The sequence below is a fragment of the Pituophis catenifer genome, unplaced genomic scaffold, assembly GCF_029215685.1.
Source record: "Pituophis catenifer annectens isolate HBS135680 unplaced genomic scaffold, rPitCat1.0.hap2 SCAF_1, whole genome shotgun sequence".
NCBI classification, from domain to species: domain Eukaryota; kingdom Metazoa; phylum Chordata; class Lepidosauria; order Squamata; family Colubridae; genus Pituophis; species Pituophis catenifer.
In genome coordinates this window covers 282,776,858-282,802,209 of record NW_027256881.1, presented here as the reverse complement: position 1 = coordinate 282,802,209, position 25,352 = coordinate 282,776,858, and the positions used below count along the sequence as shown (strand labels likewise).

The 25,352-nt window shown below is 38.9% G+C and overlaps 1 protein-coding gene across 1 annotated transcript in view; it reads right to left on the bottom strand.

Annotated features, from left to right (window-relative positions):
• LOC139307938 (cytosolic phospholipase A2 epsilon-like) overlaps nt 1-17,542 on the bottom strand; it is a 58,573-nt gene extending 41,031 nt beyond the window's left edge. Inside the window, exons 1-4 of the mRNA XM_070931298.1 lie at nt 17,516-17,542; nt 17,106-17,138; nt 9,008-9,080; nt 3,946-4,082 (exon numbers count right to left, since the gene is read on the bottom strand). Coding sequence (XP_070787399.1) covers nt 3,946-4,082; nt 9,008-9,080; nt 17,106-17,138; nt 17,516-17,542 — 270 coding nt within the window. The remainder of the gene's footprint in view (nt 1-3,945; nt 4,083-9,007; nt 9,081-17,105; nt 17,139-17,515) is intronic.
• Between the last annotated feature and the right edge of the window lie 7,810 nt (nt 17,543-25,352).

Here is a 25,352-nt window from a genome sequence, read left to right as displayed (position 1 = left end):
CTCTGTGGGATCTTACCGGTCGATGGGAGCTATGCGGTAGAAGGTGGTCTTGAAGATAGCCTGGCCCTGAGCCATGTAGGGCTTTAAAGGTAATAACCAACACCTTGAATTGCATCCGGAGACCGATAGGGAGCCAGTGCAGCTCGCGGAGGATTGATGTAATGTGGATGTATTTAGGTGCACCCACAATAGCTCGCGCGACTGCATTCTGGACCAACTGTAGTCTCTGAACACTTTTCAAGGATAGCCCCATGTAGAGCGTGTTGCAATAATCCAACCGTGAGGTGACAAGGGCATGAGTGACTGTGAGGAGAGCCTCCTGATCTAAGTAGGGTCGCAATTGGTGCACCAGGCGAACCTGTGCAAAGGTCCCCCTAGCCACAGCTGTCAGATGTTGTTCCAATCTTAGTTGTGAGTCTAAGAGGACACCCAGATTGTGAGCCTGTTTTGAGGGGGACAATTTCTCCCCCCCCCCCCCCCAGGACCAAGGATGGACAATCGACACAGTCTTTAGGAGGCAATACCCACAGCCATTCGGTCTTGTCTGGGTTAAGTCTGTTTATATTTATTATATTTTAAAATATATAAAATAACTTTGAAGAAAATATATTACTCATCCTTAAAATAAATCTGTAGACAGACAACTTGTGCCTCTCCAGATGTTCAGTTGCAACTTCTATCTACTGTCCATACTGAGCAAAGTTGATGAGAATTGGAGCTCAATAACATCTGGCATCTTATCCCTAAGTAGTTCTGGTCCTAGTTACAATCAGCAAAATTTTGTCTAGATTTCTGATACATTCTCTCACCCTTACATGACAAAATCCTTTGTTCTGACACCTTGACACTAAATTCTATAAATACTAAAGCAATCACACTTCGATGATAAAAACCCAAAGGCAGTGATACTAGAATTTGAATTAACATAATTTTAAAGTCAAAGACACTACATGTTTTTTTCTAATTCAGCCTAAAATATTTTTCTAATCCATCAACCAAATAGTCCTCAAACCTGCTACTTGCAAGAATTTCTTTTATATTCATTAATAACCAATGTTTAAAAACATGCAACGGCATTACAACCTCACCATCAATTTCTTGTCTTATATATCAAAAACATTAAATGTGTTTAATGTACAAGACAAAAATGTTACGATCAGCCTAAATATCAAACCAGCTGTTAATAATATCTATTATTTACTGAAATTTTTGATCAGGCCCTGGACAGAAAACAAATACTGATTCTCTACAGTCATAAGATAATGTTTCAGTTCATTCATCTGATGTTACAAGAATTATACATGCTAAGTACCAGCATATATTAACAAGCAATATATATTCTTTGACATATATATCATCATGTTGCCCATACAGGTTTTTTTACCACCTCAAAAATAATGTTGTTGACTCATTTATCTGACTTAAAAATCAGTACATCATAAGAAGTGAGGGAGGGAGATGTGTGGTTTCTAAATTTGATATATAAAAAAATTAAAATGAGTCTACCCCGTGGTCTATACAAAGAACAGTGTAGGGCTGCGAGGACCTTAATCTACAGTAGCTATGAACTCACTATCCTAAGAATATTCACTTGTGATCTTTGCTAGCCTCTTGGAAGTGATGATGATGAAGATTTATTTATTTATTCAATTTCTATGACTGGCCAACTCAACCAAGTGACTCAAGGCAATGATGAGGATGATGATAGTTTTATTATTATTTTCCAGACATTTGAAATGGTGCATTTATGCTGCTTTATCCAGTTGTATTATCTGGATTTAATTTTATAAATCATCTTATTAATAGTGTAACTGAGATGGAGCTAGAAATTGGAAGGAGAAGATCTCCTTTAAGTCAAGCTCAACTCAAGGGATTTTATGAATAATGCAGAATTGATTTTCCTCTGCCTTCTTTGGAGATGATTGTTTGACTTCCCATTTCAACATCCAACACAAACTTCCCTGAAGGCCTCCTCTATTCAAATGCTAACCAGGGCTTGCCCTATCATTCCAGGTGAAATTACTGCAGAGATCTAGAAATTATAATAATGAGCAAATAAGAATTTCAATTATTTAGCTGAGCATTGCAAAAATGTTTCCCTCTGTGTATTAGTGATCAGTCATCCAGGTTAACTGCACGTAAATAAATCTGTACTCCATACTAGTCTCTCTCTGTTGGATGTCTCATGCCTGCTTCAAGTGTATTTATTTATTTATTTATTTATTTATTTATTTATTTATTTATTTATTTATTTATTTATTTTATTTTATTTTATTTTATTTTATTTCTATACTGCCCTTCTCCCGCGGGACTCAGGGCGGTGTACAGCCGAGATAAAACATAGCATATAAAATTTAAAAAACAGTTTAAAAAACAATTAAATAATTTTGGCCCAAAATTTAAAACAACCCAATTAAAACCGAATTCAATTAAAACTGAGAGGATGGGATCAAGCCATCCCGGCTAGATGGAATAAGTGTGTTTTCAGGGCCCGACGAAAAGTCCAGAGGTCTGATATTGTGCGTATCTCAGGGGGCAGGTCATTCCAGAGGGCAGGTGCTGCCACAGAGAAGGCTTTCCCCCTGGGGTCGTCAGCCGGCACTGTCTGGCCGACGGCACCCTGAAGAGGCCCTCTCTGTGCGAGCGAACCGGTCGGTGGGAGGCTGTTGGCGGCAGAAGGCGGTCTCGCAAATACCCCGGCCCTAAGCTATGGAGCGCTTTAAAGTGTAGAACCAATTATTAATTTAATTTATTTATTTTTATCCCACCTGTATCATATTTTATAAGTAACTCAAGGCAGCGAATATACCTAATACTATTTCCTCCTATGTTCCTCACAACAACTATCTGTGAGGTGCATTGGGCTGAGAGAGAATGACTGGCCCAAAGTCACCCAGCTGGCTTTCATGCCTAAAATAGGAGTAGAACTCATAGCCTTGTGTTTATTCCTTTTTTAAATAATTTTATTAAAAGTTTTTAAAACAAAGATACAAATTAATACAGAGTAAGGGGAAAAAAAGAAAAAGAAAAAAGAAAGCTAAAAGTGCGAGCAACAAAAAAAGAAAAAGATACAAAGAAGTGGCTTCCTATTTTCTTTATACTAGTTATAAGTACGATTATAAATTTATCACTTTCTCTAAAGTTACATCATGACTCCCTTTTTTCTATAACCTATCCTGTCTAATCATCAAAATCATAAATAATGTTCCATTTTTTTTTCTTGTACACAAAAAGTGCCTAAGTCCCTTTCCAACAGTCAAAAATTTACATAGATATTGTTTTTTCTCTGAACAAAGAAGTCAATTTGGCAATCTCAACAAGTTCCATAATGTTCACCATCCATTCCTCTGGTGTAAATATTACCAAATTTGGTACTATGTCATATTAGCTAAGTGTATTCCAAAAGATCTCCAAAGATATTAAAAATCAGGAGTCTGATATTTGTTAGTTTAACATTTGTTAAATAATTGTAGCAATTAAAACTATAAGCAAATAGTAATTATTTATTACTAGTGTTTATTCATAGACCCTCAAATATGCTACATATCAGAAGCTCACAAAAGCTTAAGCCTTTTAATAAACTTTGTTAATCAGAAAAAGTGCCATCAGGCTTAGTTTTGTTGCCACCACAGATTTACACGGTTTTTTTCCTACAAACATACTACACAGTACCTCACCCGCTCTTCCATCGCAATAATTGGTAAGCATTTCATGTTCAGCCATTATATAATTCATGGTAGGATTTGGGAAAGGGATTTCAATAAGGATGTTTTGTTCCTAAAGACTTTTGTACTTCAGCAAATCTTGGGGAGTCTCTCCAAACCCAATGACATTTGTTCATGAATGCTTCCATCTTCATTAGGTAAGTTTTCACACTAGAAAAATTGGTATGAAACCTGTCTGAATGTTCATATTTATGGCAAAAAGAAAAATACATAATCATACCTTTATACGGCTGTCGATCCTATAGGTGAAAGCTTGATTCCACTCAGGATTTTTTGAATTGGGAACAGTTTCTGTCTTAACTACTTCACTTGAAGAAGTTGGTAGTAAAAGAGATACATAGCAATCAGATTCTGTAACTATAGAATAAGAAGGGGAAATTGTGACACCAAAACAATTAGAACATGGATTGTATTTTGTGTATAAGAGTCAGTCATAAACTGCAGAAGGCATGAGTGGAAGAAAGAAAATGTTTTCTACAAATGTAGATGAAGTGAGAACAGAAAGTCTGTAGGGTGGTACTCACTAAATGTTTATTGATCTGATTGCAGTAGATCTAGTTTCCATATCAGAGTCATTACAATAGAAGACAACGGTGAGACTAAGTTCTGGTTTCTTCAAGCGTAAGATCAAAACCAGGCCATCGAGCGTGACCACTATAGTGCAGCCCCTGCACTAACTTAGTGTGCAATACCACACTTGGAAGGGTAATTAATCTAGCTCAGCAAATTGCAATCTCCTTGCTTGCATCAGCAGTTAAGTTAAAACAAAGGAGTGGTGCGCTTTTCAAATGAATGAAGTCAAGATGAAGTAGTCAAGCCGCTCTGTACACTGCCATAAAATCTCCCTTTGCAAGCCCATCACCACAAATCATTAGAATTAAGTATGTAGTTCGAATACTATTGGCTATATTTTGTTTAGCAGTAACAGAGTAACCAGCCTTTTAACCCTGCAAAATGTTTTATTCTCTCCACCCGCCTCACACTTAATTTTAGCAAATACAGTAGTCAAAGCCCAATCAAGACTTATAACAATGATGCAAGGGCGACAATTAAATTTTATTTCAGCACCATTTGTCATATTTGAGAAGGGTGGGATAACTGGGGATATGCAGTATATTTTTTCAAACTGTTTGAAGCTAAATGTTTGCAGTGTCCTGCATGAGTAACAAATTGCAATCCTCCATATGAAAAGGGGTTGTTTCAAGCACTTTGAAGTGTCTCAGGCTTGAGAGAGACCATGATTCCAGATCTCATTTCCAATTTCAAAGCACTGTTTTGAGCTTAAAAATACGACATTTTGCAAAGTTTTGAGCTTGATACAATTTAAAATTAAACTTTTACACACTCTTTAGGATTACTTAGGAATTCATAGCAACATAGATGGCACCCAAATTTCTGCCTTCCAATTCCTCTGTCTCCTAATATCTGCCACTTGAGATACTTAGACAGCTTTCTCATTCTGCCAAGAACTGTTATGTTGATGTATAACATAGAAAACCATCCTTTCACTTGGAAAAGAAGGACCTTGGAAGGGAAAAGATGAAATTGTAGTTCCGTAATGGTGAACCTATGGCACATGTGCCCAAAGTGGCACATGAAGCCATGTCACCCAGCACGCACGGCCCTACCTGTTTATCTTCTGGGTTTCTGGCACGCATGCAATGATCAGCTATTCTTTGAGTGCGTGGCAGTGCCGAAAACCAGTGTGTGCATGCATGCCAGCCAGCCAATTGTTGGGTGCGCATGCGCGCCAGAACCCATAAGTTCAACTTTTTCGGAGTGTGATCCCTTTGGGCGTGCAGCAGTGCCAAAAACCGCCCTGCACATGTGTGCCAGCCAGCTGATTGTCGGGTACACATGCACGCCAGAGCCCGGAAATTTGGCTTTTCCAGAGGGCAATTCCTTCACGTGCGTGGCTGTGCTGAAAATTGGCCTGCGCATGCATGCCGGCCAGCTGATTGTTGGGTACACATGCCTGCCAGAATCCAGAAGTTTGGCATTTCTGGAGCGCAATTCCTTCATGCGCATGGCAGTGCTGAAAACCAGCATGCGCATGCACACCGAGCAGCTGATCATTGGGCATGTATGCACGCTAGAACCCAGAACTTCAGCTTTTCCGGAGCATGGCCCCGACAAGTGCATGTGCGACATTTCCGCACGACCATTTCTGCACTCGGTGCCAAAAAAGTTAGCCATCACTGTCCTAGTTCAAAGCATAATTACATAGACAAATCAATAATGACAGCTCAAACACCAAATAATCTAGTTCTCCAGAGCAGAATATCCAACCTCATTCCTATTGTTTGATTTGCTTCACTTCCTTTTTGATTGTGTGGTTCCCTTCTATACATTCACACATTTTTATATAAAAATCATCTTAAGAATTGTTACTGAAGGACTATATAGATATTATTACAGTAAACCCATAATGGCTATAATTTTTTTTTTTAATTTGATTTATATGCCGCCCTTCTCCTGAGACTCAGGGCAGCTTACAATGCGCTAAGCAATAGCCTTCATCCTTTTGTATATTTATACAAAGTCAGCTTATTGCCCCCACAACTGGGTCCTCAATTTACCTACCTTAGAAACGATGGAAGGCTGAGTCAACTTTGAGCCTGGCGAGATTTGAACCTGCAGTAATTGCAGGCAGCTGGTCTTAATAACAGAGTGCTTTAGACCACTGTACTACCAAGGCTCATAATAAATCATGATTAATTTCTCAGTGCCCAGCAATGGATTAAATTATACAATTGTTCAATATAAGCATTTGCAATATTTGAGGAAAGCAGTAGATTTCAGAATATATCTTCTTACTATTTGGGACCTTCCAGAAGGTCCATTTTAAGGGAAGTCACGATGTCAGAGAAATTTGTCCTTCTCCTAGAATTTTGATGTTGTGGGTTAGTCTCTTTTCTCCTGAAAAGGTCAATACATGTGTGCCATGGTTTTTGTCCCTTACCTATCATTCTTCTTTTCCCAATACACCAGTAGCCTTTTCTCATGAAACTACTAACCTAGTGATCTTTTCCTTCAGTCAATTCATTCACTTTCACCTGTGGTCAACACAAACTGAGAGATGTTTGATTTGGCTAGCTATATTTTAGTTCTCTAACCCCCACTTTCTTCCCCCACCTCCCTACACACACACTTTTGTTTTTGAATTTTTTCTCCCTTGGGATGTGGGGGGGGACCTCAGCACAGTATAGCTGGAACCAGCATCATAATGGACAGGGTCTGGAGAGCTATCATGCATTCATATCCCTTTTCACCTTCCAGTGGGCATATAGGCCATGGTGGGATTCAGCCAGTTCGCACCACTTCGGGAGAACCAGTTGTTAACTTTCTGAGCAGTTTGGCAAACTGGTTGTTGGAAGGAATCATTAGGGCAGAGAACCGGTTGTTAAATTACTTGAATCCCATCACTGCATGTAGGAGAATGAAAACAAAATGGCCACAAATACAGAATTTCTAGAGAGACTCTCATATCTGCATAACATACAGGCTTCTCTCCCCTACTTTCTTGAAGCATGTAATATAAACAGGGCCATGGGTTTCCTCATTGGAAGAGTCATGGTGGTGCAGTGGTTAAAGTGCAGTATTGCAGGCTACTTCTGCTGACTGCCAGCTGACTGCAATTTTGACAGTTCAAATCTCACCAGGCTCAAAGTTGATTCAGCCTTCCATCCTTCCGAGGTGGGTAAAATGAGGACCCAAATTGTTGGGGTCAATATGCTGATTCTGTAAACCACTTAGAGAGGGCTGTAAAGCACTGTAAAGCAGTATATAAGTCTAAGTGCTATTGCTAAGTGCTATAAATATATTGTCTTAAGCCTCTTAAGAGTCTGACATGATTGGGGTGATATGATAGCAGTCTTCCAATATTTGAGAGGCTGTCACAAAGAGGGGAAAACCTATTCTCCAAAGTACCTAAGGGTATGACAAGAAGTCATGGGCCTGGTGGCTCAGCAGACTAAAAGCATTGTGATTAACACCAGCTGTCTGCAATTACTGTAAGTTCGAATCTCACTAGGCTCAAGGTTGACTCAGCCTTCCATCTTTTCTAAGGTAGATTAAATGAGGACCCAGTTTGTGGGGGCAATAAGCTGACTTTGTATAAATGTAAAAAGTATGAAGGCTATTGCTTAACGCATTGTAAGCCGCCCTGAGTCTCCGGAGAAGGGCGGCATATAAATCAAATTAAAAAAAAAAAAGTACCAGATGGAAAGTTATCAAGGAGAGATCCAACCTAGAACTAAGGTTAAATTTACTGAAAGTTAGAACAATTAATCAGTGGAATGACTTGCCTCCAGAAGTTGTGGGTGCTCCAACACTGGAGGTTTTTAAGAAGAGATTGGACAGCCATTTGTCCGGAATAGTATAGGCTCTTCTGCTTGGGCAAGAGGTTGGACTAGATGACCTCCAAGGTCCCTTCCAACTCTGTTATTCTGTATTCTGCTGACTCTTCTGTCAGTTCAGTTTCTTCAAGTCCAGAACAATAACCAAACATTGGAAGAGAAATTACTCCTTTCATTCAACTTCCATTTTTAGTTTGTTTAAAATAAGTAGCCAGTTAGTTTAGCTTGTGCCAAATAACTAACTCTGTGATTATTATATCGTTATTTTATTTGGCATTATATTTCATTTTGAAATGGGATTGTTATAGATCGGGCACCCAAGTTTATTTATTTATTTATTTATTTATTTATATGGCCATCTATATGGCCATCCATTTTGAATCTTGAATCTTCAACAAATGAGTGAACACAGCCTTCAACAGAAGAAAAGAGTTGCTTGTTGAACTTTATCCCCAAGGTACTTTTTCAAGAGGCAACTGGACTTTCTTGTTTTTCTTTGAAGACATTTTGCTTCTCAACCCATTTGCACTACTCAGGTGACCCTGAGGACACAGATGAACCTCCAAGTGGCCTCAACAACTCTCTAAAAGAAGGCAAATGACCATCATATAAATCCTTCCATTCCCCACCATCCAGTCAGAGCTGAAGAAGCTTCTAGGATGAGAAGTGAAATGTCTTCAAAGAAAAACAAGAAAGTCCAGTTGCCTCTTGAAAAAACACCTTTGGGACAACCATGACCTGGATGACTGAGAATCTCCATAGATATTGTTGAACATTACGTGGCAGCTATAAGGACATTATACTATGAATTGTATCTTCTGCTTTCCTCCATAAGATTTAGGTACCCTTGTCAATGTAATTTATGTGTACAAAGAATGATCCATCTAGTGTTATGGGGGTTTCAGTAACAACAGAGATACTTACGTATGTCTGCCTTCTGTATATTTCTGGCTCTCAGTATTCTAACTGTCAGGAGTCTGTATGGAGTTTCTTCTCTCTGTTAATAAAACAACAACACATAAACGTCAGTGTTTGGGTGATTAGATTTGGAGATATGGAGAACTACGAATGGGACAGAGAAGAAACAGCATGTAAGCTTCAGAGTTAGAGGGGTAAAGGCCCTCCTGAATGCAAACACCCAAAATGTAGCATGTCTCAATAATGTCGTAAGCTCAAAGGCATCCTTTCCAAAGATCACACTGCAATATGTGGAAGAGTTTCCAATGCAGCTACTTTAAGGAGTTGCTACATCAGCAGGATGCTTTCTTCCTTCAATTCTAAAGCCCTGCGCTTTAGACCTGGACTTTTCAGATTCGGGTTTTCCCAGATGTGCCAGTTTACCTATTTTAGTAAAGAAAACTTTGGAAAATGCTTGCTTCCACATCTTTACTTGGAGTTGGGGTTTTCTGGAATGCTGACAGTTGGTTTACAGAGTATCTTCTCCAGATAAGACTCAATAAAACCAGTGTCAGAGCAGATGCTCAAAACGTACCTGAGATTGATCTAGGCTGCTTGGACTGTTTTAATATTTATTTGGGTATTTGGATGGCATGACCACAGGCACTTTTTATTTGTCAGACAACATTTCACAGAGACCCACTAGACAATCAGCACTCAGTCTCTCTGGCCAAGAATTCCTCATGCACATCAATAGCAGAGTGACTGGTTCTACTGCCCCATCAATAGCAGAGTGACTGGTTCTACTGCCCCAGCAAGTCTAAATTATTATCCCTTTCCCCATTTCACTAAAATAAAAGAGAATCAATTGTTAACTTTTCTCTGTGTTTTATGCTCTGCCTTTCAGATTCCTAATGTGGCTTGTGCTGCAAACTCTTCAGTATATACCAGCACCCTTCTAAGCAAGAAAGGGATGAACCCAAATAACCCTCCAATAAGACAGGGACCACCTCTTAAGTGTTCACTGCCTTGAAGGTGCATTTCCCTGTCCATGAACACAACAGACCAACAGGTTTATATTTCAAAATTGCTTGCAGTTGAATGTCCCTGACTAAAATAGTGTATAAAGGGGCTCATCGTGCTGGGATTATTAGGATTGCATTTATGTCTGGAAAATCTCCTAATGAGCTATTGCTATTACATATTACTTTTTCCATTGGAAACATTAGCATCTTTTCCTAAAAACAATAACAACAAGATGACATATTTATTATTTCATTATTAACAAGGTTTATAAGGCTGCCCAGCTCAAACAGTGTGACTTTGGCTGGCATGGCATACAACATTAAAAAAAAGTCAACTCACACACACATACACTATATAACACAAAGTATATACAATATATAAATATAAAATACATAATGGTGACCCAACAAGGTAACAGAATAACCAAAAGGGCTCTTGGTCTCAGTTGGCCCCTAATGCCTGCGGGACAATTTTCCTAAAAGTGAGCAGAGTTGATGTGATTTCATGATATGAACTATGTCTTGATGGGCAGTGTTTGCCTTGTGATACCATCAAACATATTTTGTAACTCATGTCCTACAGCCTCCATGAAGATGCCTGCACGTCATCAAGCTGTATTTGCTTGAGAAATGCAGTAATGTGATTTGTGTCCAATAGCCCCCCACCCACCCAAAAAAACAGAGAAAACCACTAGCAAAACTGCAATTTGAATGTTCAGCCAAAAGACCCAGACATGGAGTTTTACTGGAGGGAGACATATAAATATGATTTTTTTTAAAAAATTAGATTTATATGCCGCCCTTCTCCGGAGACTCAGGGCGGCTTACAATGCGTTAAGCAATAGCCTTCATACTTTTGTATATTTTTTATACAAAGTCAGCTTATTGCCCCCACAAACTGGGTCCTTAATTTACCTACCTTAGAAAGGATGGAAGGCTGAGTCAACCTTGAGCCTGGGGAGATTCGAACTTGCAATAACTGCAGACAGCTGAATGTTAATAACAGGCTTTTAGTCTGTTGAGCTATCCAGGCTCCTCCTAATCTTGGTAGTGGCACATAACATAAATAAATAACATAACATAAAAGTGCATGTGACCACACATAGAATTATTAAATTTACATAGTATGCACATCAGAGTGCCAGTTCAACTCCATGTCTGGGTCCTTTGACTGAACATTCAAATTGCAGTAATGATCAACAAACAGCTTCATCAGCTGTGAACAGTATATACTGCTTCTCTAGTGTTCTGCTCAGAACACCTCCAAAAGCATGAGGGATATAGAATATAGAATCCCTCATACTCCAAAAATCATAATTTCTCATTCTTGGATATTATTGATCAACAAGCTCAAAAATAACTCTGCCAGCAGCAAACCAACAGCAGGAACTATTAGGACAACAATGGCAATATTCCCAAATAACAAATGCTAATCCCTACAGATGCAAAACAGCCATAGTTCTATTCTGACTTCCTTGGGATTCAAGTATGCAAAGCGATCTGTACAGAATGAATTGCTTCACATGCTTGCCTTCCTGTAGGCTAGAGTTTAAATTGATGAACCTGCTATACAGTACCAAGCCTGGCCAAGTGCCCAGGCCTTGTGAAATCAGCGTGGTAGTGATTACAGCAAAACACATCCTGAATATTAGGAAACTGGGGCTGGACCAGGATATGATGAGACATCACATCAAATTATTCCATTCTGACCTCACAAGGTGAAATTAGCATTCCCCAACCAACTCGTGGGGAAAGCCAACTATATGAAAATTACTGTGTGAATCAGCTTCCATGTCAAGTTGCATCACATTGCTTATGTATGGATACCAATACTGCGGAATGTGCCAGGAGGAAGAGACACTATTGGTGACTGTTTGAACAATTGTAGTCGAGTATAATCCTTCCACAAAGAGATGGAAGAAAACAAAATATGGAGACAAGAGCACAGTAAGGAGCAAAGATAACAAAATGGCTATTGGTTATTGCCACTGAATCAGGAAGGAAGTAAACCATTAATCAGTAATTCAGTGGTCACTGCTTCAGTGTAATGTTGTTGTTCAAATATTACATTTTTTTAAAAAAAGAGAAAAAAATAGTAATTAAAATTTCTGCCGTCCCGCTACTACTACTCACAAAATGACCTGGCGCATACATTACTCTAACCCTTGATTTGCTTAACAGTGCTTTGTTGATTAAACTACAATAGATAAATACTTTCATCATCTTAAGTCAGAAACCATGGTTTATAAGCCATAATGGGGGGTAACACTAAAACCATACAAAATGCAGAGGTGGGCTGCTTGGAGTTCGCAGGGGTTCGGGAGAACCTCTAGCTAAGATTCTGTGCAGTTTGGAGAACCCTCAAATTCCACTCCTGGCTGTCCCCGCCCACCCAACCCCGCCCCTCCCAGGAGTCCCCATGCAGCCCATTTTGGATGCAGGTAAGTGCAGGGCACGCACAGAGGCTCAGGGAGACCGAAAAACAGGCCTACCCAAAATTTGGGAAGTTCCTCCAGAGGGCCTCTGGAGCCCGGGGAGACCATTTTTGCCCTCCTGGAGGCTCGAAGAAAGCCTCTGGAGCCCGGGAAGGGCAAAAACGCCCCCCACACACACACACACACACCGTGGTGCAAGAGACTGACTAGGCCACACCCATCATGGCCATGCCCACCCAGCAACCAGGCAGAGGACCCCTTTGAAGCCCACCCCTGACAATATGTGATAATGGGTGGTAACACTAAAACAAATTTGAATAAACGATGCTATGGCTTAATGTGTGTGAACTCATTATATTTCAAAAGTATATTTCAAAAAGAAAGTATATTTCAAAAAATTCACAGAAACTGCTCAGAAAAAATATCAAACCTATTTATAATTTCCCAAACAAATCCACAAATAACAATACATATATAGACTAACATATATGTAATTAATTTTGTTTAAAACACTAGAGCACATCACTCCATGTTTTAACAGCATATTGTCCACCCTGCTGTTACTTTACACCAAGTACAAAATTTATCAAAAATCCAGTTTGAAAAACCAAAACTATTTCCTGTCTAGGGTGTCTTCATTGCATCGTCCAGCCTGTGTTGAAGTAATATAAAGTCTGTCCTCACTTTTATAATTTTGCCACAATAATGACCCTAAAAGATGCTATATATTGCATATGAGGTAAATGATACCGCAAAGAAATGGTGAGAAAATAGAAGATTTACGATGAAAATGATGACTTTTTGGCTATTATGAAACATTTCAGCTACAACTTACTGGTTATGATGTAGTCAAAGTTAAGTCTTTGATTAAGATTAAGAAATGCAAACTTTGTTTAATTTACTTCGGTAATACTTATAAAATTTAGAAATTAAAACAATTATTATCAAATTATTATAGCCAACCAACCTCATCCTCTGGAAAACTACAGGCTGAAAAGGGGCATTCACTGGCATTACCATATTTTTCGGAGTATAAGACACTCCAGAGTATAAGATGCACCTTAGTTTTTGGAGAGGAAAGAAAAAAAAATTCTGCCTCTGCCTACCAGCATCCATTGGTATTCATCTGGCTAGCATCCTTAGCAAACAGCCTGGTCAGCTTCAGTACATTAGCCTGATTCAGCACAAGCAGCTGATTGGCGGGTGGATCGGCCTCCTAGAATACCCCCAATCAGCTGTTCCCAGAATTGAAGTTTAGCAACAGGTCGCTACACTCGCATGCGTTTCGTTGGGGCAGATACGCAGCTTCAAAAATGCAGCTGATCATCGCAGGGCGCTCCAGTGAGTACAGCAGGCGAAGCACGGAACCAGTCCAACAAGGCAGCAACTGTTCTGGGTTGCCATTTTGGCCTCTGCGCCTTGCCTTTTCACCCTCGAAAAGCTCCATTTGAGAGGACGCACGGAGGCCAAAGGATGTGGGCGGGCAGGGAGGGCTACATTCAGTTTATAAGACACACCCAAATTTTCACCCTCTTTTAGGGGGGGCAAGTGCATCTTATACTCTGAAAAATACAGTAATTCAGCTTTAAACTCTGACAATTAAAAGTATAAAAAGGAAAACAGCATGCCTACAGATTGAAACTTAAAAAGGAATGGATTTAATTATATAACCAGATAGCTAGATAGGAAGCAAATTGTACAGACTCAATCAGCACATATACAATTCGCCAGTCTTTCTAATTTGGTGTTCCTTGAATGTTTCTGTCTGCAATTGCCATCATGTCAATCTAGAATGGCTATTACAAACAAACGAACTGAAAGATAAAAGAGCGTAATCAATGCCGTTACATCATGTCTCAGGGATGTCCGCAGGATGTGATAAAAAAAGTCAAGATGGTAGCCACAATTAGACTCCACTGTTATTATGTATGTCACATGTGCTAATCTTGACCTTTTTTTAACCACACCTTGTACGTGCCTCTATTTTCTCCTCTTGCTGAATGCAAATCATGCCTTGACTCATCAAATAACAAACAAAGATGTCAAGTCATATGGAATGGCAGCCAGGAAAAGGATTTAAAGGGGAAACTTCATTATCATCTATTTAGCCTACAAATTTATGAAAATCATGATCAGATTTATTAAACTGAAAAGGTATTCCCCCAAAATAATCTTCTGAAGTGAAAGATACAGAAATGGTTTTCTCTGTTGGACAGTGCCAAGAAAATAAATTTTCCCAAGAAGCTAAGTTTATCAGTGTGCGATGTATGATCCAAAACTTGCCTGGAAACACAAGACAAAGTTGTATTGCTCTATTTATTCTTATGAGATTTCCACAGAAAATAAATTTATATCCAAACTTTTATAACATCTTACAGCAGCACCAAGCATGACAATACAAAGTCTAGAAATAGCAACGGATGGGAGCTGCTACAAATCAGTATCAATTATATATGTGGAAATGACTTTTCTCTGTTTTTAAACAGCTTTGTGACAGAACAACATTCAACAAATATAATTTTTCCTAGCATGTGATACAATCCTGTGTGCATCTAATGTTTAATTCAAAGAGACATGTTCATTCTCAAGATATGTTTAGGATCATGTCCTGAAATATCACCTTGGGTATTTAAGCCTAGGAATTACAGCCTTGGACTCTTTTGTAGAGACAATCTTTACAAAGTTCCAGCTTAGCTGCTTTGCAAAAACCTCTAGGAAAGGATATGATGGTTCCAGCAAAAGTAAACGGGAGAACTATTACAACAATTGTCCCAAAGGTGCTTTTTCAAGAGGCAACTGGTCATTCTGGTTTTTCTTTGAAGACATTTCACTTCTCATCCAAGAAACTTCTTCAGCTCTGACTGGATGGTGGGGAATGGAAGGATTTATACATTCTTTGAAAACGTTATAAACGTCTTCAAAGAAAAATCAGAAAATCTGATTACCTCTTGAAAAAGCACCTTTGGGACAACCATGACCTGGATGACTGAGGATCTTCCATAGATATATTACAACAGTTATTTAATTCAATATATGATCATGTAGCAGTTACTCTCAGCTGGCACCTACAAAAACTCTAACATGAGCAAAGCAAAATAACTCATTAGATTCAATGCATATTCCAAGGATATGAAATGCTCACAAAAGATAGAAATTAAGTACCTAGGACTCTAATAGAAACACAAAATACCTCAGTGAACTTGAATGTACTTGCTGTTTCTTCACTCCATCTGGGTGACTGTTTAACCACAATGTTTCACTCTGTTGTGGTTTAACATTGCAAGTGAGCACAGAGTTAGTGCTAATTGAAATTTGGAAGTACGGGCACTTGTGAATTTCAATATGGCAGATATGACAAATATGGCAGATTCTTATGAATAGTAGACACTGATAATTACAGTTCACATAAAACAAAAAAGACACTATCAAATGAAGTTAAAGATCTGTGTGGAAGGAGGATGAAGGAGACATATTCATGTTAACTGGTCAACACAGCATGCTAACAAAACTTGCCTATTTTATTCTTTTTCTTTAATGGTTTTATTACTTTATTGCTATTTTGGCCCAGCAGCATGTGCTATTTATATAAAACAATTCAAATGTTTTTGTACCTATAATAAAGGTAGGTTTGAGTGCAAATATATTTTCAAGGTGAATCTCAAGATTTCAAGCACAATTTGGGCATCATCCGTAGAGTTCTACGCCACATTCTGTACCTGTGCACCAGTCCTAGTACTTGAAAATGAAGAGGCGAAGAGGTGGGATATAATGAAATGTACATTGTACATCTTCTTAAAAGATGCAAATGCTCACATGCCCATAAAATAAGCTAAGAGTGAGAGAATGAGAAAAAGTATATAAAGAAGGAGAAGGAAATCACCTATAAATAAAAGAAAAATGAAATAAAAAGAAGAAAGGGCCTTGTAAGGTAGTGGTCTCCAACCTTTCCAGCTCAGGGGACTGGCAGAGGCAGTAGCGGTAGCAGACATGAGGGGGAGGGGATGGATTCACGCATGTGCTCATCCACCACTTCCGTGACCCAGTTTTGAATGGGCTGTGGCCTGGCACCGGGCCATAGACTGAGGGTTAGGGACCCCTGTTGTAAGGCATATGATATTGATATAAACAGTACTAATTTATAAATCAGCCTACTTTCATCTGATTTCATATCCTTTCTGAAAGGATTAAGGGACCTATTCACATTTATTGTATTCTCCTGAACACCTAACTAAAAAATGGGACTGAAAATTTTAACTCTGCCTACTTTAGAGGATCTAAGGACTTCAAAAGTTCTTAAATTTCAAAATAATCTTACAATTGTTGTAGTTTTGTTATTGCTGCTGTCCCTGAATTTCATGGTTCTGCATCACTCTGCTATTTCTGCCTATCTGTGCTTCCTGATCTGAAGAAAACAGAGAGGATTTTCCTCACAACTTCTAGCCTTGAGCTTTAATAGATGCTTGCAAAGAAGATGTCAGTTGTTCAGTGAAAGACAGGTTACATCCACAGAAACCATTTTTCACTATATAAACACAAAAATCCATGCCTGACCATTTTCAAAGTAATTCACTTTTTTTCCCAAAGCGTTTTTGTCTAAAATTAAATGAGAATAACTGCAAAATATGTGAAGATTTTCAACTCAGCACTCATACATTTTGTACATACCCTTTCCGGTTCTTCTCGATTGTTGGCTATGCCCTAAACAAAAACCAAAATAGATGTATTTAAAACACTAATTTCAAATACTGATTTGATACTTTTCAAGTATTTACTGGCATATGAGTACCACAATTTCCCCATTAATATTGTTTATGGGGCTCCATCACTGGAGGTTTTTAAGAAGATATTGGACAGCCATTTGTCCAGAATGCTATAGGTTGTCCTGCTTGATTAGGGGGATGGACTAGATGACCTCCCTCTAAGGTCACTACCAATTCTGTTATTCTGTATTCTGTATGTAAGGATTTCTATATTCTGCCTAACTTTTCAATGAGAAAGAAGCACAAATATATTACATGATGTCTCTAAAACAGTAGAGACAATAGCAAGTCTCTAACAACAAATGATTTTCTTACCTCAAATGAACTGTAATTTGCTCCCATGGTAGTATAAATTGCATATAATTCACTCCAGGAGCTGAGAATGGGAAACAGCGATAGAATCCACAACTGACACTCTCCTAACTGAAGGAGACAAGAAGATGTTTTAAAACATGATTCATGACCACACCTCTCTCTGAATTCCAGAAACATAGTTCCCTCCCTCTCTTCCTTAGCCTGTTGAAGTAATCATTTTGGTTAATTTGAGGCTAGACTGCTGCCACATAGATATGAAGGAAGTCAGAATAGCCAGTCAGTGATTATATTTTTATGCTGAGTCTACCATAACTTTGGCCCATTCTTCAGTTTGCAAAGACAGAAAGTCAGAGAATCAGGAAAAAGAGAGCATCGACCCGAGAATAGATTTAATATATTAAACATTTTAGGGTGGAGGACTGGGTTTTGGGGATCCAGTACAAGGTTAGCAGATTTGCTGTCCACTGTATAAGAATTTCTACATCCTTCCATACGAAAATGCAGTCTGTGGATTTTAATTCATTACAATTTAATTTCTCTGGTCTTCTAAGGAGTTTACTGTATATATGGTCTTGCTTCATTTTTATTGTCACAGCAGCTATTTTATGGGGTAGATTAGAAGAGAGGAAAATGATTGACTCAGGATCATCTTTTAATTTCCATGATTTAGGGGGAACTTGAACCCTAATCTCTGTAGCTAACATGTCTATCCTGGGATTTTCAGCATTTGAAAGGAAGAGGAAATACTTAGAATACAAATGAATCATGTCCCCCAATTAATTATTTTTTTATTATTTCAGTTTATATGGCTGCCCATCTCAAATTCCTTACTCTGCTCTGCTATATAAATTTATTCTTATTCCTTTATTTTTTTTCACATTTTTGAACTACCAATCTCCCTTAGATAGATAGATGAATAATTTAGTGACCTCCAGGTGTGTTCAGACACAGCCAGCAGCAATTTGCTTCCAAAATTTGCTTCCAAATTTTTAGTGAGATTCTATAGAAAAATTACTTTTTTGAGAATAACTGGTCTTTGAAAAATGAGCACAATTCAGTTCAAATTCAGCTAAGCTAAGTTCAAATGCTAAGGCCCTATTAGTGTCAAATGATATGTTGAATGTACTCATAACATCAGTGGGACTTTACTTAGATCTGCTCAATGGTATTATCTAGTCAATTTGTTTGAACTAGTAGTTAAATTTTGTTTTGCTATTGCTGGGCTTTTTCCTGAGGGAATCCCATTGAGGCCTGGTGCTGGTTGGTCCATCCATTTTAGGAAGCCTGAGTATTATGTCTCTGGCATCCTACTTCAGAGGGACAACGACTTGCAATGAGCCAGTGCACTGTGCAGTTTGGAATAGTAGCACTTTCACAGGTAGTCCTTGTTTAGTGACCACACTTGGGACCAGCGACTCAGTCACTATGTGCCACAGTCACTAAGCAGAAAATCATGTGACCACAAAGGGTTTCTAACCTTGCTTTCCATTCAGCCATTAACTGAAACAATGCTTTGGCCACGACTTTTTACTTCCATGTTGTTTGTTAACTCTGGTTGTTGCAAGTTGGTTGGGAAGCACATAAATGGTGACCACATGACCACAAGACTACTCCACAGTCATAAATGTGAGGACTGATCACAAAGCTACGTTTTCTTACATTGTTGCACCTTTGAACAAGTGCCAAATTGGCAGTCGGTAAGCGAGAACTACCTGTATTAGACCATTATTTGGAGGGGTGATTAAGCACTGTAAGTACCCTTCTGGCCTTTGGGGTGGGTGCAAGAGGAACAATGGGAATAGACTGAGTGCACTTAGACAAAGGATTTGGTTCTACTTAAAAGAAGAGGAGGTGTGGAAGAGGAGAAGCTGGAACCAGTTGTGGCTACATTGAAAAAAAACACCCTTGGATTTTTTCCACGCTCCTTCATGACAGATGTAGGATGATCTGTCCTTCCAGGAGAGTCTGTGAAGGATGACCAAAAAGTCAAAATGGCAGTTGTGACTATGCAACTGAAGCTCCACCCTTTGGCAGATGTGACTATCTATGATCGATTGCATGATCATAACCGCCGTCATGACATTTTGACCATTTCTGTGGGCATCCCTGTGTCCTTCCCAAGGATGAATGGTATTTTACCAACTGCACACCCATGAGATTGCTTGCAGTGACTCGTCTTATAAGTCATATGTCATGTGCACACTTTAAAACTATATTACTAACCTCTGGTAAAGCCAATTTGATAAAATGGGTTGCTGTGTAAGCATCACCAGTAGGGAAAGAGGAAAATAACATATTGGGATGACAAGGCAAGTTTTTGATACCATTAAAAGGCTACAAAAATATTGAGAAAGTCTTTGAATGCTGTAGGGCATTTTATTGTGCTAAGTGAAAGATTTGATGCCTGACTGCAATGCAAGCAAGGTGTTAATTTGTGGTGTTCTGCTGATACAAAAACTCCGTAATCCTGAGAGTGTTAATTAAACTACTCTTACCATTTCTATTTTAGTTGGGTTTGATGTCCCATAAACAGTATATGATAGAATTTTGGTTTGGATCTACAAAGATAGTCCTTGACTTATAACCACTATTGGAACTAAAATTTTCATTGCTAAGCAAGGTGGCTGTTGAGTATGTCACACCCGATTTTAGAACTTTTTTTGCCATGGTTATTAAGCAAATCTCTGCAGCTGTTCAGTGAAACACCCAGTCGCTAAGTGAATCCAGCATCCCCCATTGAATTTACAGCCCGGAATGTCACAAATGATGATCACATGACTACATGACACTGCAACCATTGTAATATATGCTGGTTGCTAAGCTCCTAAATTTTGATCACATGATCATAAGGATGCTGCAATGGTCATAAGTTCAAGGATTGGTCATAAGTCACTTTTTTCAGTCCCATTGTAACTTTCAATGTCACTACCGTATTTCCCCGGAATTAAGACCCTGTCTTATATTTTTTTGAACCCTGAAAATAAGTGCTTGACTTTATTGCCACGCGCTCAAAAGCCCAATTGGGCTTATTATCAGGGGATGTCTTATTTTGGGGGAAACAGGGTAGACAAATGGTTGTAAGTTGAGGACTACCTGTAAACATAGAAAAGGAAGAATATAATACCATACAAGTTTTTAAAGAATTTTCAGAAAGAGAATAAAAACTTCATCCAAGGTGTCTCTTTTCCCCTCCTTTCAACTTGCATTAGTTTCAAAGGCCCTTTATAGCCCCACCAAGAAGAGTCATTAGCCAGCACAGGATCTAAGACTATAACATACCCTTCCTGAATGATCATATGGAACATGTTGATGAAATAGGTATGAGATGGCTCTGATGCCATTAAAGGTTAAAACCATTAGCTTAAATTGAGCCTTGAACCAAATGGGAACCCAACTACAGCTAACATAACATGGCAGGCACCCAAAACTGCTTGGGTCACTGCATTCTACACCAGTTGAAACTTTTGGATATTTTTCAAGGTAGCCCCACTAGAGCACACTGCAGTAGTGAATATGGGGATGACCAGAATATGATTGAAAAAAAGGACCTCTCAATCCAAGAAAAGGTGTAACCGATGCACAGCACAAAGTTTGATTGCCACCTGCTCCTTGAGCAGGAGTTGTGAGTCCAGGAGAACCCCCAGATTACACACAAGGTTCATTTGGGCAGTGTAACCCCATCCAGAACCAAAGATGGTCTACCTCCAGATACAGAAGAGGCTCTACCCATAGCCAGTCTCTCTTACCAGGGATCAACTGAAGCCTCTTATTCTCCATCCAGATCCCCCACAGGCTCCAAACACCATGAGAGGGCATCACAGAACACTTAGTTCACAGGGGTGGAGATATACAACTGAGTATCATCTGCATATTGATGGTACTTTATCTCATGGTGACAGATGATCTTATCCACTGTCTTCATGTGGATGTTCAAAAGGAAAGGGGCAAACAGTGAGCCCTATGGCACCACACAATGCAGAGCAGTGGTGGTATTCAAATCCCGGCGCTACTGGTTCGCTATTGGTAGCGTGCGGTGCTTCTGCGCATGCACAGAGCATTTTTGGTGACATCTGGGCGGGTGGGCGGAACCTCCCGCCGCCACCACTACCAGTTTGCCCGAACCAGGGCAAACCAGTAGAAACCCACCCCTGGTGCAGAGCGATGTGTTGGACCTCTTGCTCCCTATCACACCTGATCAGGACTGACCTCAAAAGAAATAGGTGAGCCCAGAGACAACCCAAAAGGATTCCATGATCAATGATACTGAAAGCCACCATGAGATCAAGGAGAGCCAGGTTGAATATGTTACCTCCATCCCACTCCCACCAGAGGTCATACGAAGTGCAACTAATATTGTTTCAATCTTATTTCCGGCCCTGATACTTGACTGCAAAGGGGTCCAGATATTTAAATTCTGTTTCCACACATTTATGCATTTGTTATCTAGGATAATTTTAGACCTTTAGATTCCTCTTTCTTCCACAAGTACAATTATTTTAAAACTGGTTAAAGCAGTCAAACATCTTTCTTATTCGAGAAAATGAATACTTGTGCATTTAAATAAATTGCTTAAGGCGCATTCTACAACCTTGTTTTATTTCTAATACCTGCCAAATGAATTGTTGCTCACAAAGCCTCAAACAACAGATATACATTTATTGGGTGCCATGGAATTTACTTCCAGATTCTTGGGGAGGGGGGGAAGGGGGAAAACTAATTAATAATGTTATAACCAAGTATATTATGCCAAGATTAATAAATCTTATTATTAAATAAATACCCGTTTTGTTATATTGAAACACTGTTCAAGTGTTTAAACTCAAGCGTGTCTACGTGTGATTCATAGCAGCAAGGGTTTCTACATAATAACCGCTGAAGTTAAGTGTTATAACTTGATTCCCAGAAATATTTTCTTAAAATATAATCAAACAGAAAGATCAAGTAGAAGTGGTACTTTAATTATTCCATGCTAGGGAAACAAACAAACAAGCATTTGAGCACATATAATGATGTTAATTATATAAACGCTGACTCACAGAGATATTATGACACATCAAAGCAAAGGAGAGCTTACAAGGCAATGTTATATCACGTCTTGCCTTGTCATTACTGTGTCACAGAGTCTTGTTACATTTACTCCATCTTGCCAGCTTTATATTCCTAAATTCCCTCAAGAAATTCTATTTTTGGTCACTGAAAAAATACAAAGATCCACCTTTTAAATAGTGCATAAGTTCTTCGAAACAGGTAAATAGAATTCAAGGACAGTTGGTGTTATTTAGCCAGTTGATTTTGGTTCTTATAATACTGTTAGTAAATTGTCACACATTTCTCATCTAACCCCAAAATATATTTCTCCTGCTGGGGCTAGATCAGCTGTTTTAGTCAGAGATTGGGAAGAAAGGTTTTGACCACCTCTGACAGAAATTGGGGTTTTCATGCGTGGGCAATATTTGTGTCTTGGTGTCCTCTGTCGTAGGGTTTCTAGACAACTAGTTTGTCAAGGTGAAATTGGGAAAAGGTGGGGATTTGGCTTAGCTCTTCTTGAAACGAAAAGACTGCCTCTAAGGAAAACATTAATTTGCATTGATTCTTTTTTTAAATAGAATTTGATAGGCATAATTGTGGTTTATGGATAAACTATTCTCTTGAAAAAGTTCACATACTATACTGAGCACATACTATATCAAATGACATCAAACCTGGTGTGGTTTGGCCAGTGTGGTCAGTGCGTTTAGGATTGCAGTTGATACCTCTTAACTAACAAAACCTTTAAAACTGTTTAATTATCTGTGTACTGTATCAATCAGAGCCAATGTGTTGCAGTAGTAAAGACATTGGTTAGAAACCTAGAGAATGTGAGTCCTAGTTCTAGTTCTAGCCATAAAATTTATAAAGATAAGCTGATTGCTTACAATGGATGCCATCTGCTGGTAGCAGTATAAACGTGATAATGTTTTCAGAAATCCAACAATGTTCTATTTGAATTTGAGGGTATTTGTATATATACCAAGTTCTTTCATGACTTTAATAGCCAGATATCTTTCTAAAGAACCCAGAGAATTTTACGTATAATGAGGGAACACCTAATGATTTAGGTGTTCATACAACATACAAGGCAGAAAATCTAACCCTTCCTATATAGCAGGGGCAGGTTCCAAATCCCGTCACTACCAGTTCACTTGTGTGCACGCTTCTGCGCATGCGCAGAAGCATGTGTGTGGATGGGCAGAGCTTCCCGCCACCACCGCTACCGGTTCACCTGATCCGGTGCGAACCAGTAGCAACCCACCACTGCTATATAGACTGCCTTGTTCAGCAACTGTTTAAAGTTACAATAGTGCTGAAAAATAACTTTATGACCAATGCCTACATTGGGCACACCATTTCAGCATCTATCAATCACATGATCACCATTACAGTCAGTATGCATTGTCCTCTGCCTGATCTGTTGTTGTTGTTTTGTTCTCTTGCAAAGCGGAAAGATTGGAGAGAAAGGAATTACAAGAGAGTAAAACATTATATGATTACAAGATCCAAAAGTAACTGAACTTATTGCAAAGAGTTCTTATTATCAAGAGTTCCAACAGTTATTTAATTTATAAGAGGAAATAAATTTCACAATAGAGCATAAATTGCCCATGACTTATGGCAACATGTAATATTTGTTCATAAAGCAGAGAGCATACATATTTAATTAAAGGAAAGATTATTTTATATTTTTGAAAACAATAAGCTAAGTCATGACTCATCTATTGAGAATGATATAACCCTGGGAAAAATGGAAAGAAAAAGAAGGACAACCAGACACACAGGGAATGGACTTTATTGCAGTGGCAAAGAGCATAGCATTCAAAGACTCAAAGAGTCAGATTGGGGACAGATGATCCCTCTATGTGGTCCCTAAGAATCAGCACCAACTTTCATTTTCATTTTCATTTCATTTTTTTCATTTTTCATTTTATTGGATTTGTATACCGCCCTACTCCCGAAGGACTCAGGGTGGTGAACAGCCACAGAATAAAACACATAAATACAAAATTTAAAAACAGAATAAAACTGAATTAAAACAATTTGGCCGAGACAAATTAAAAACACCCAATAATTTTAAAAAGAAATTAAAATTTACATTTTAAAGGGAAAAGATTTAGGCCAGGCCGGCTTGATGGAATAAAAAAGTCTTGAGAGCGCGACGGAAGGTGCGCAGATCCGGGATCCTCCATATCTCCGGGGGGAGCTCATTCCAGATAGTAGGTGCCCCCACAGAAAAGGCTCCCCCCTGGGGGCCACCAGTCAACATTGTTTGGCCGACGGCACCTGGAGAAGCCCCACTCTATGAGAGCGTACCGGCCGGTGGGAGGCTATTGGTGGCACATTATCTTGAAGGCACATTATCAATTAATCCATGACCTTCTCAAAACATTCAAGATTCAACTCTTACCTTACCCCGCAAATAGGTAAAAAGGCGCTCTATATTTTGCCATTCCTGTTGGGAAACACCCAGCCTGGCAGGGAGGAAGAATCAAGTGTGGAGTTAGCCTGGAGTCACTGCATAACTGCAAAAGGGCTGAGACTGAATGCTCTCTCCAGGTTCCTTGGAATCTAATCTAATTGTTCCCAAAATTAGCTGCCGGACTGAGGAGATTCCTGTATTATAAGCAGAATATAATACAGTAGTTAGCTTCAATATTTGGGCCTGGTTGTTCACACCTGACAATCCCTAAACAAAGCAACAAAATATACAAAGAAAGGAGTTCAGGCTTGCAAAAATTCATTGTAATTTTCAGAAAAGAAAGAACACTACAATAATCTATTACAGGGGGGAAAAAAAGGCTTA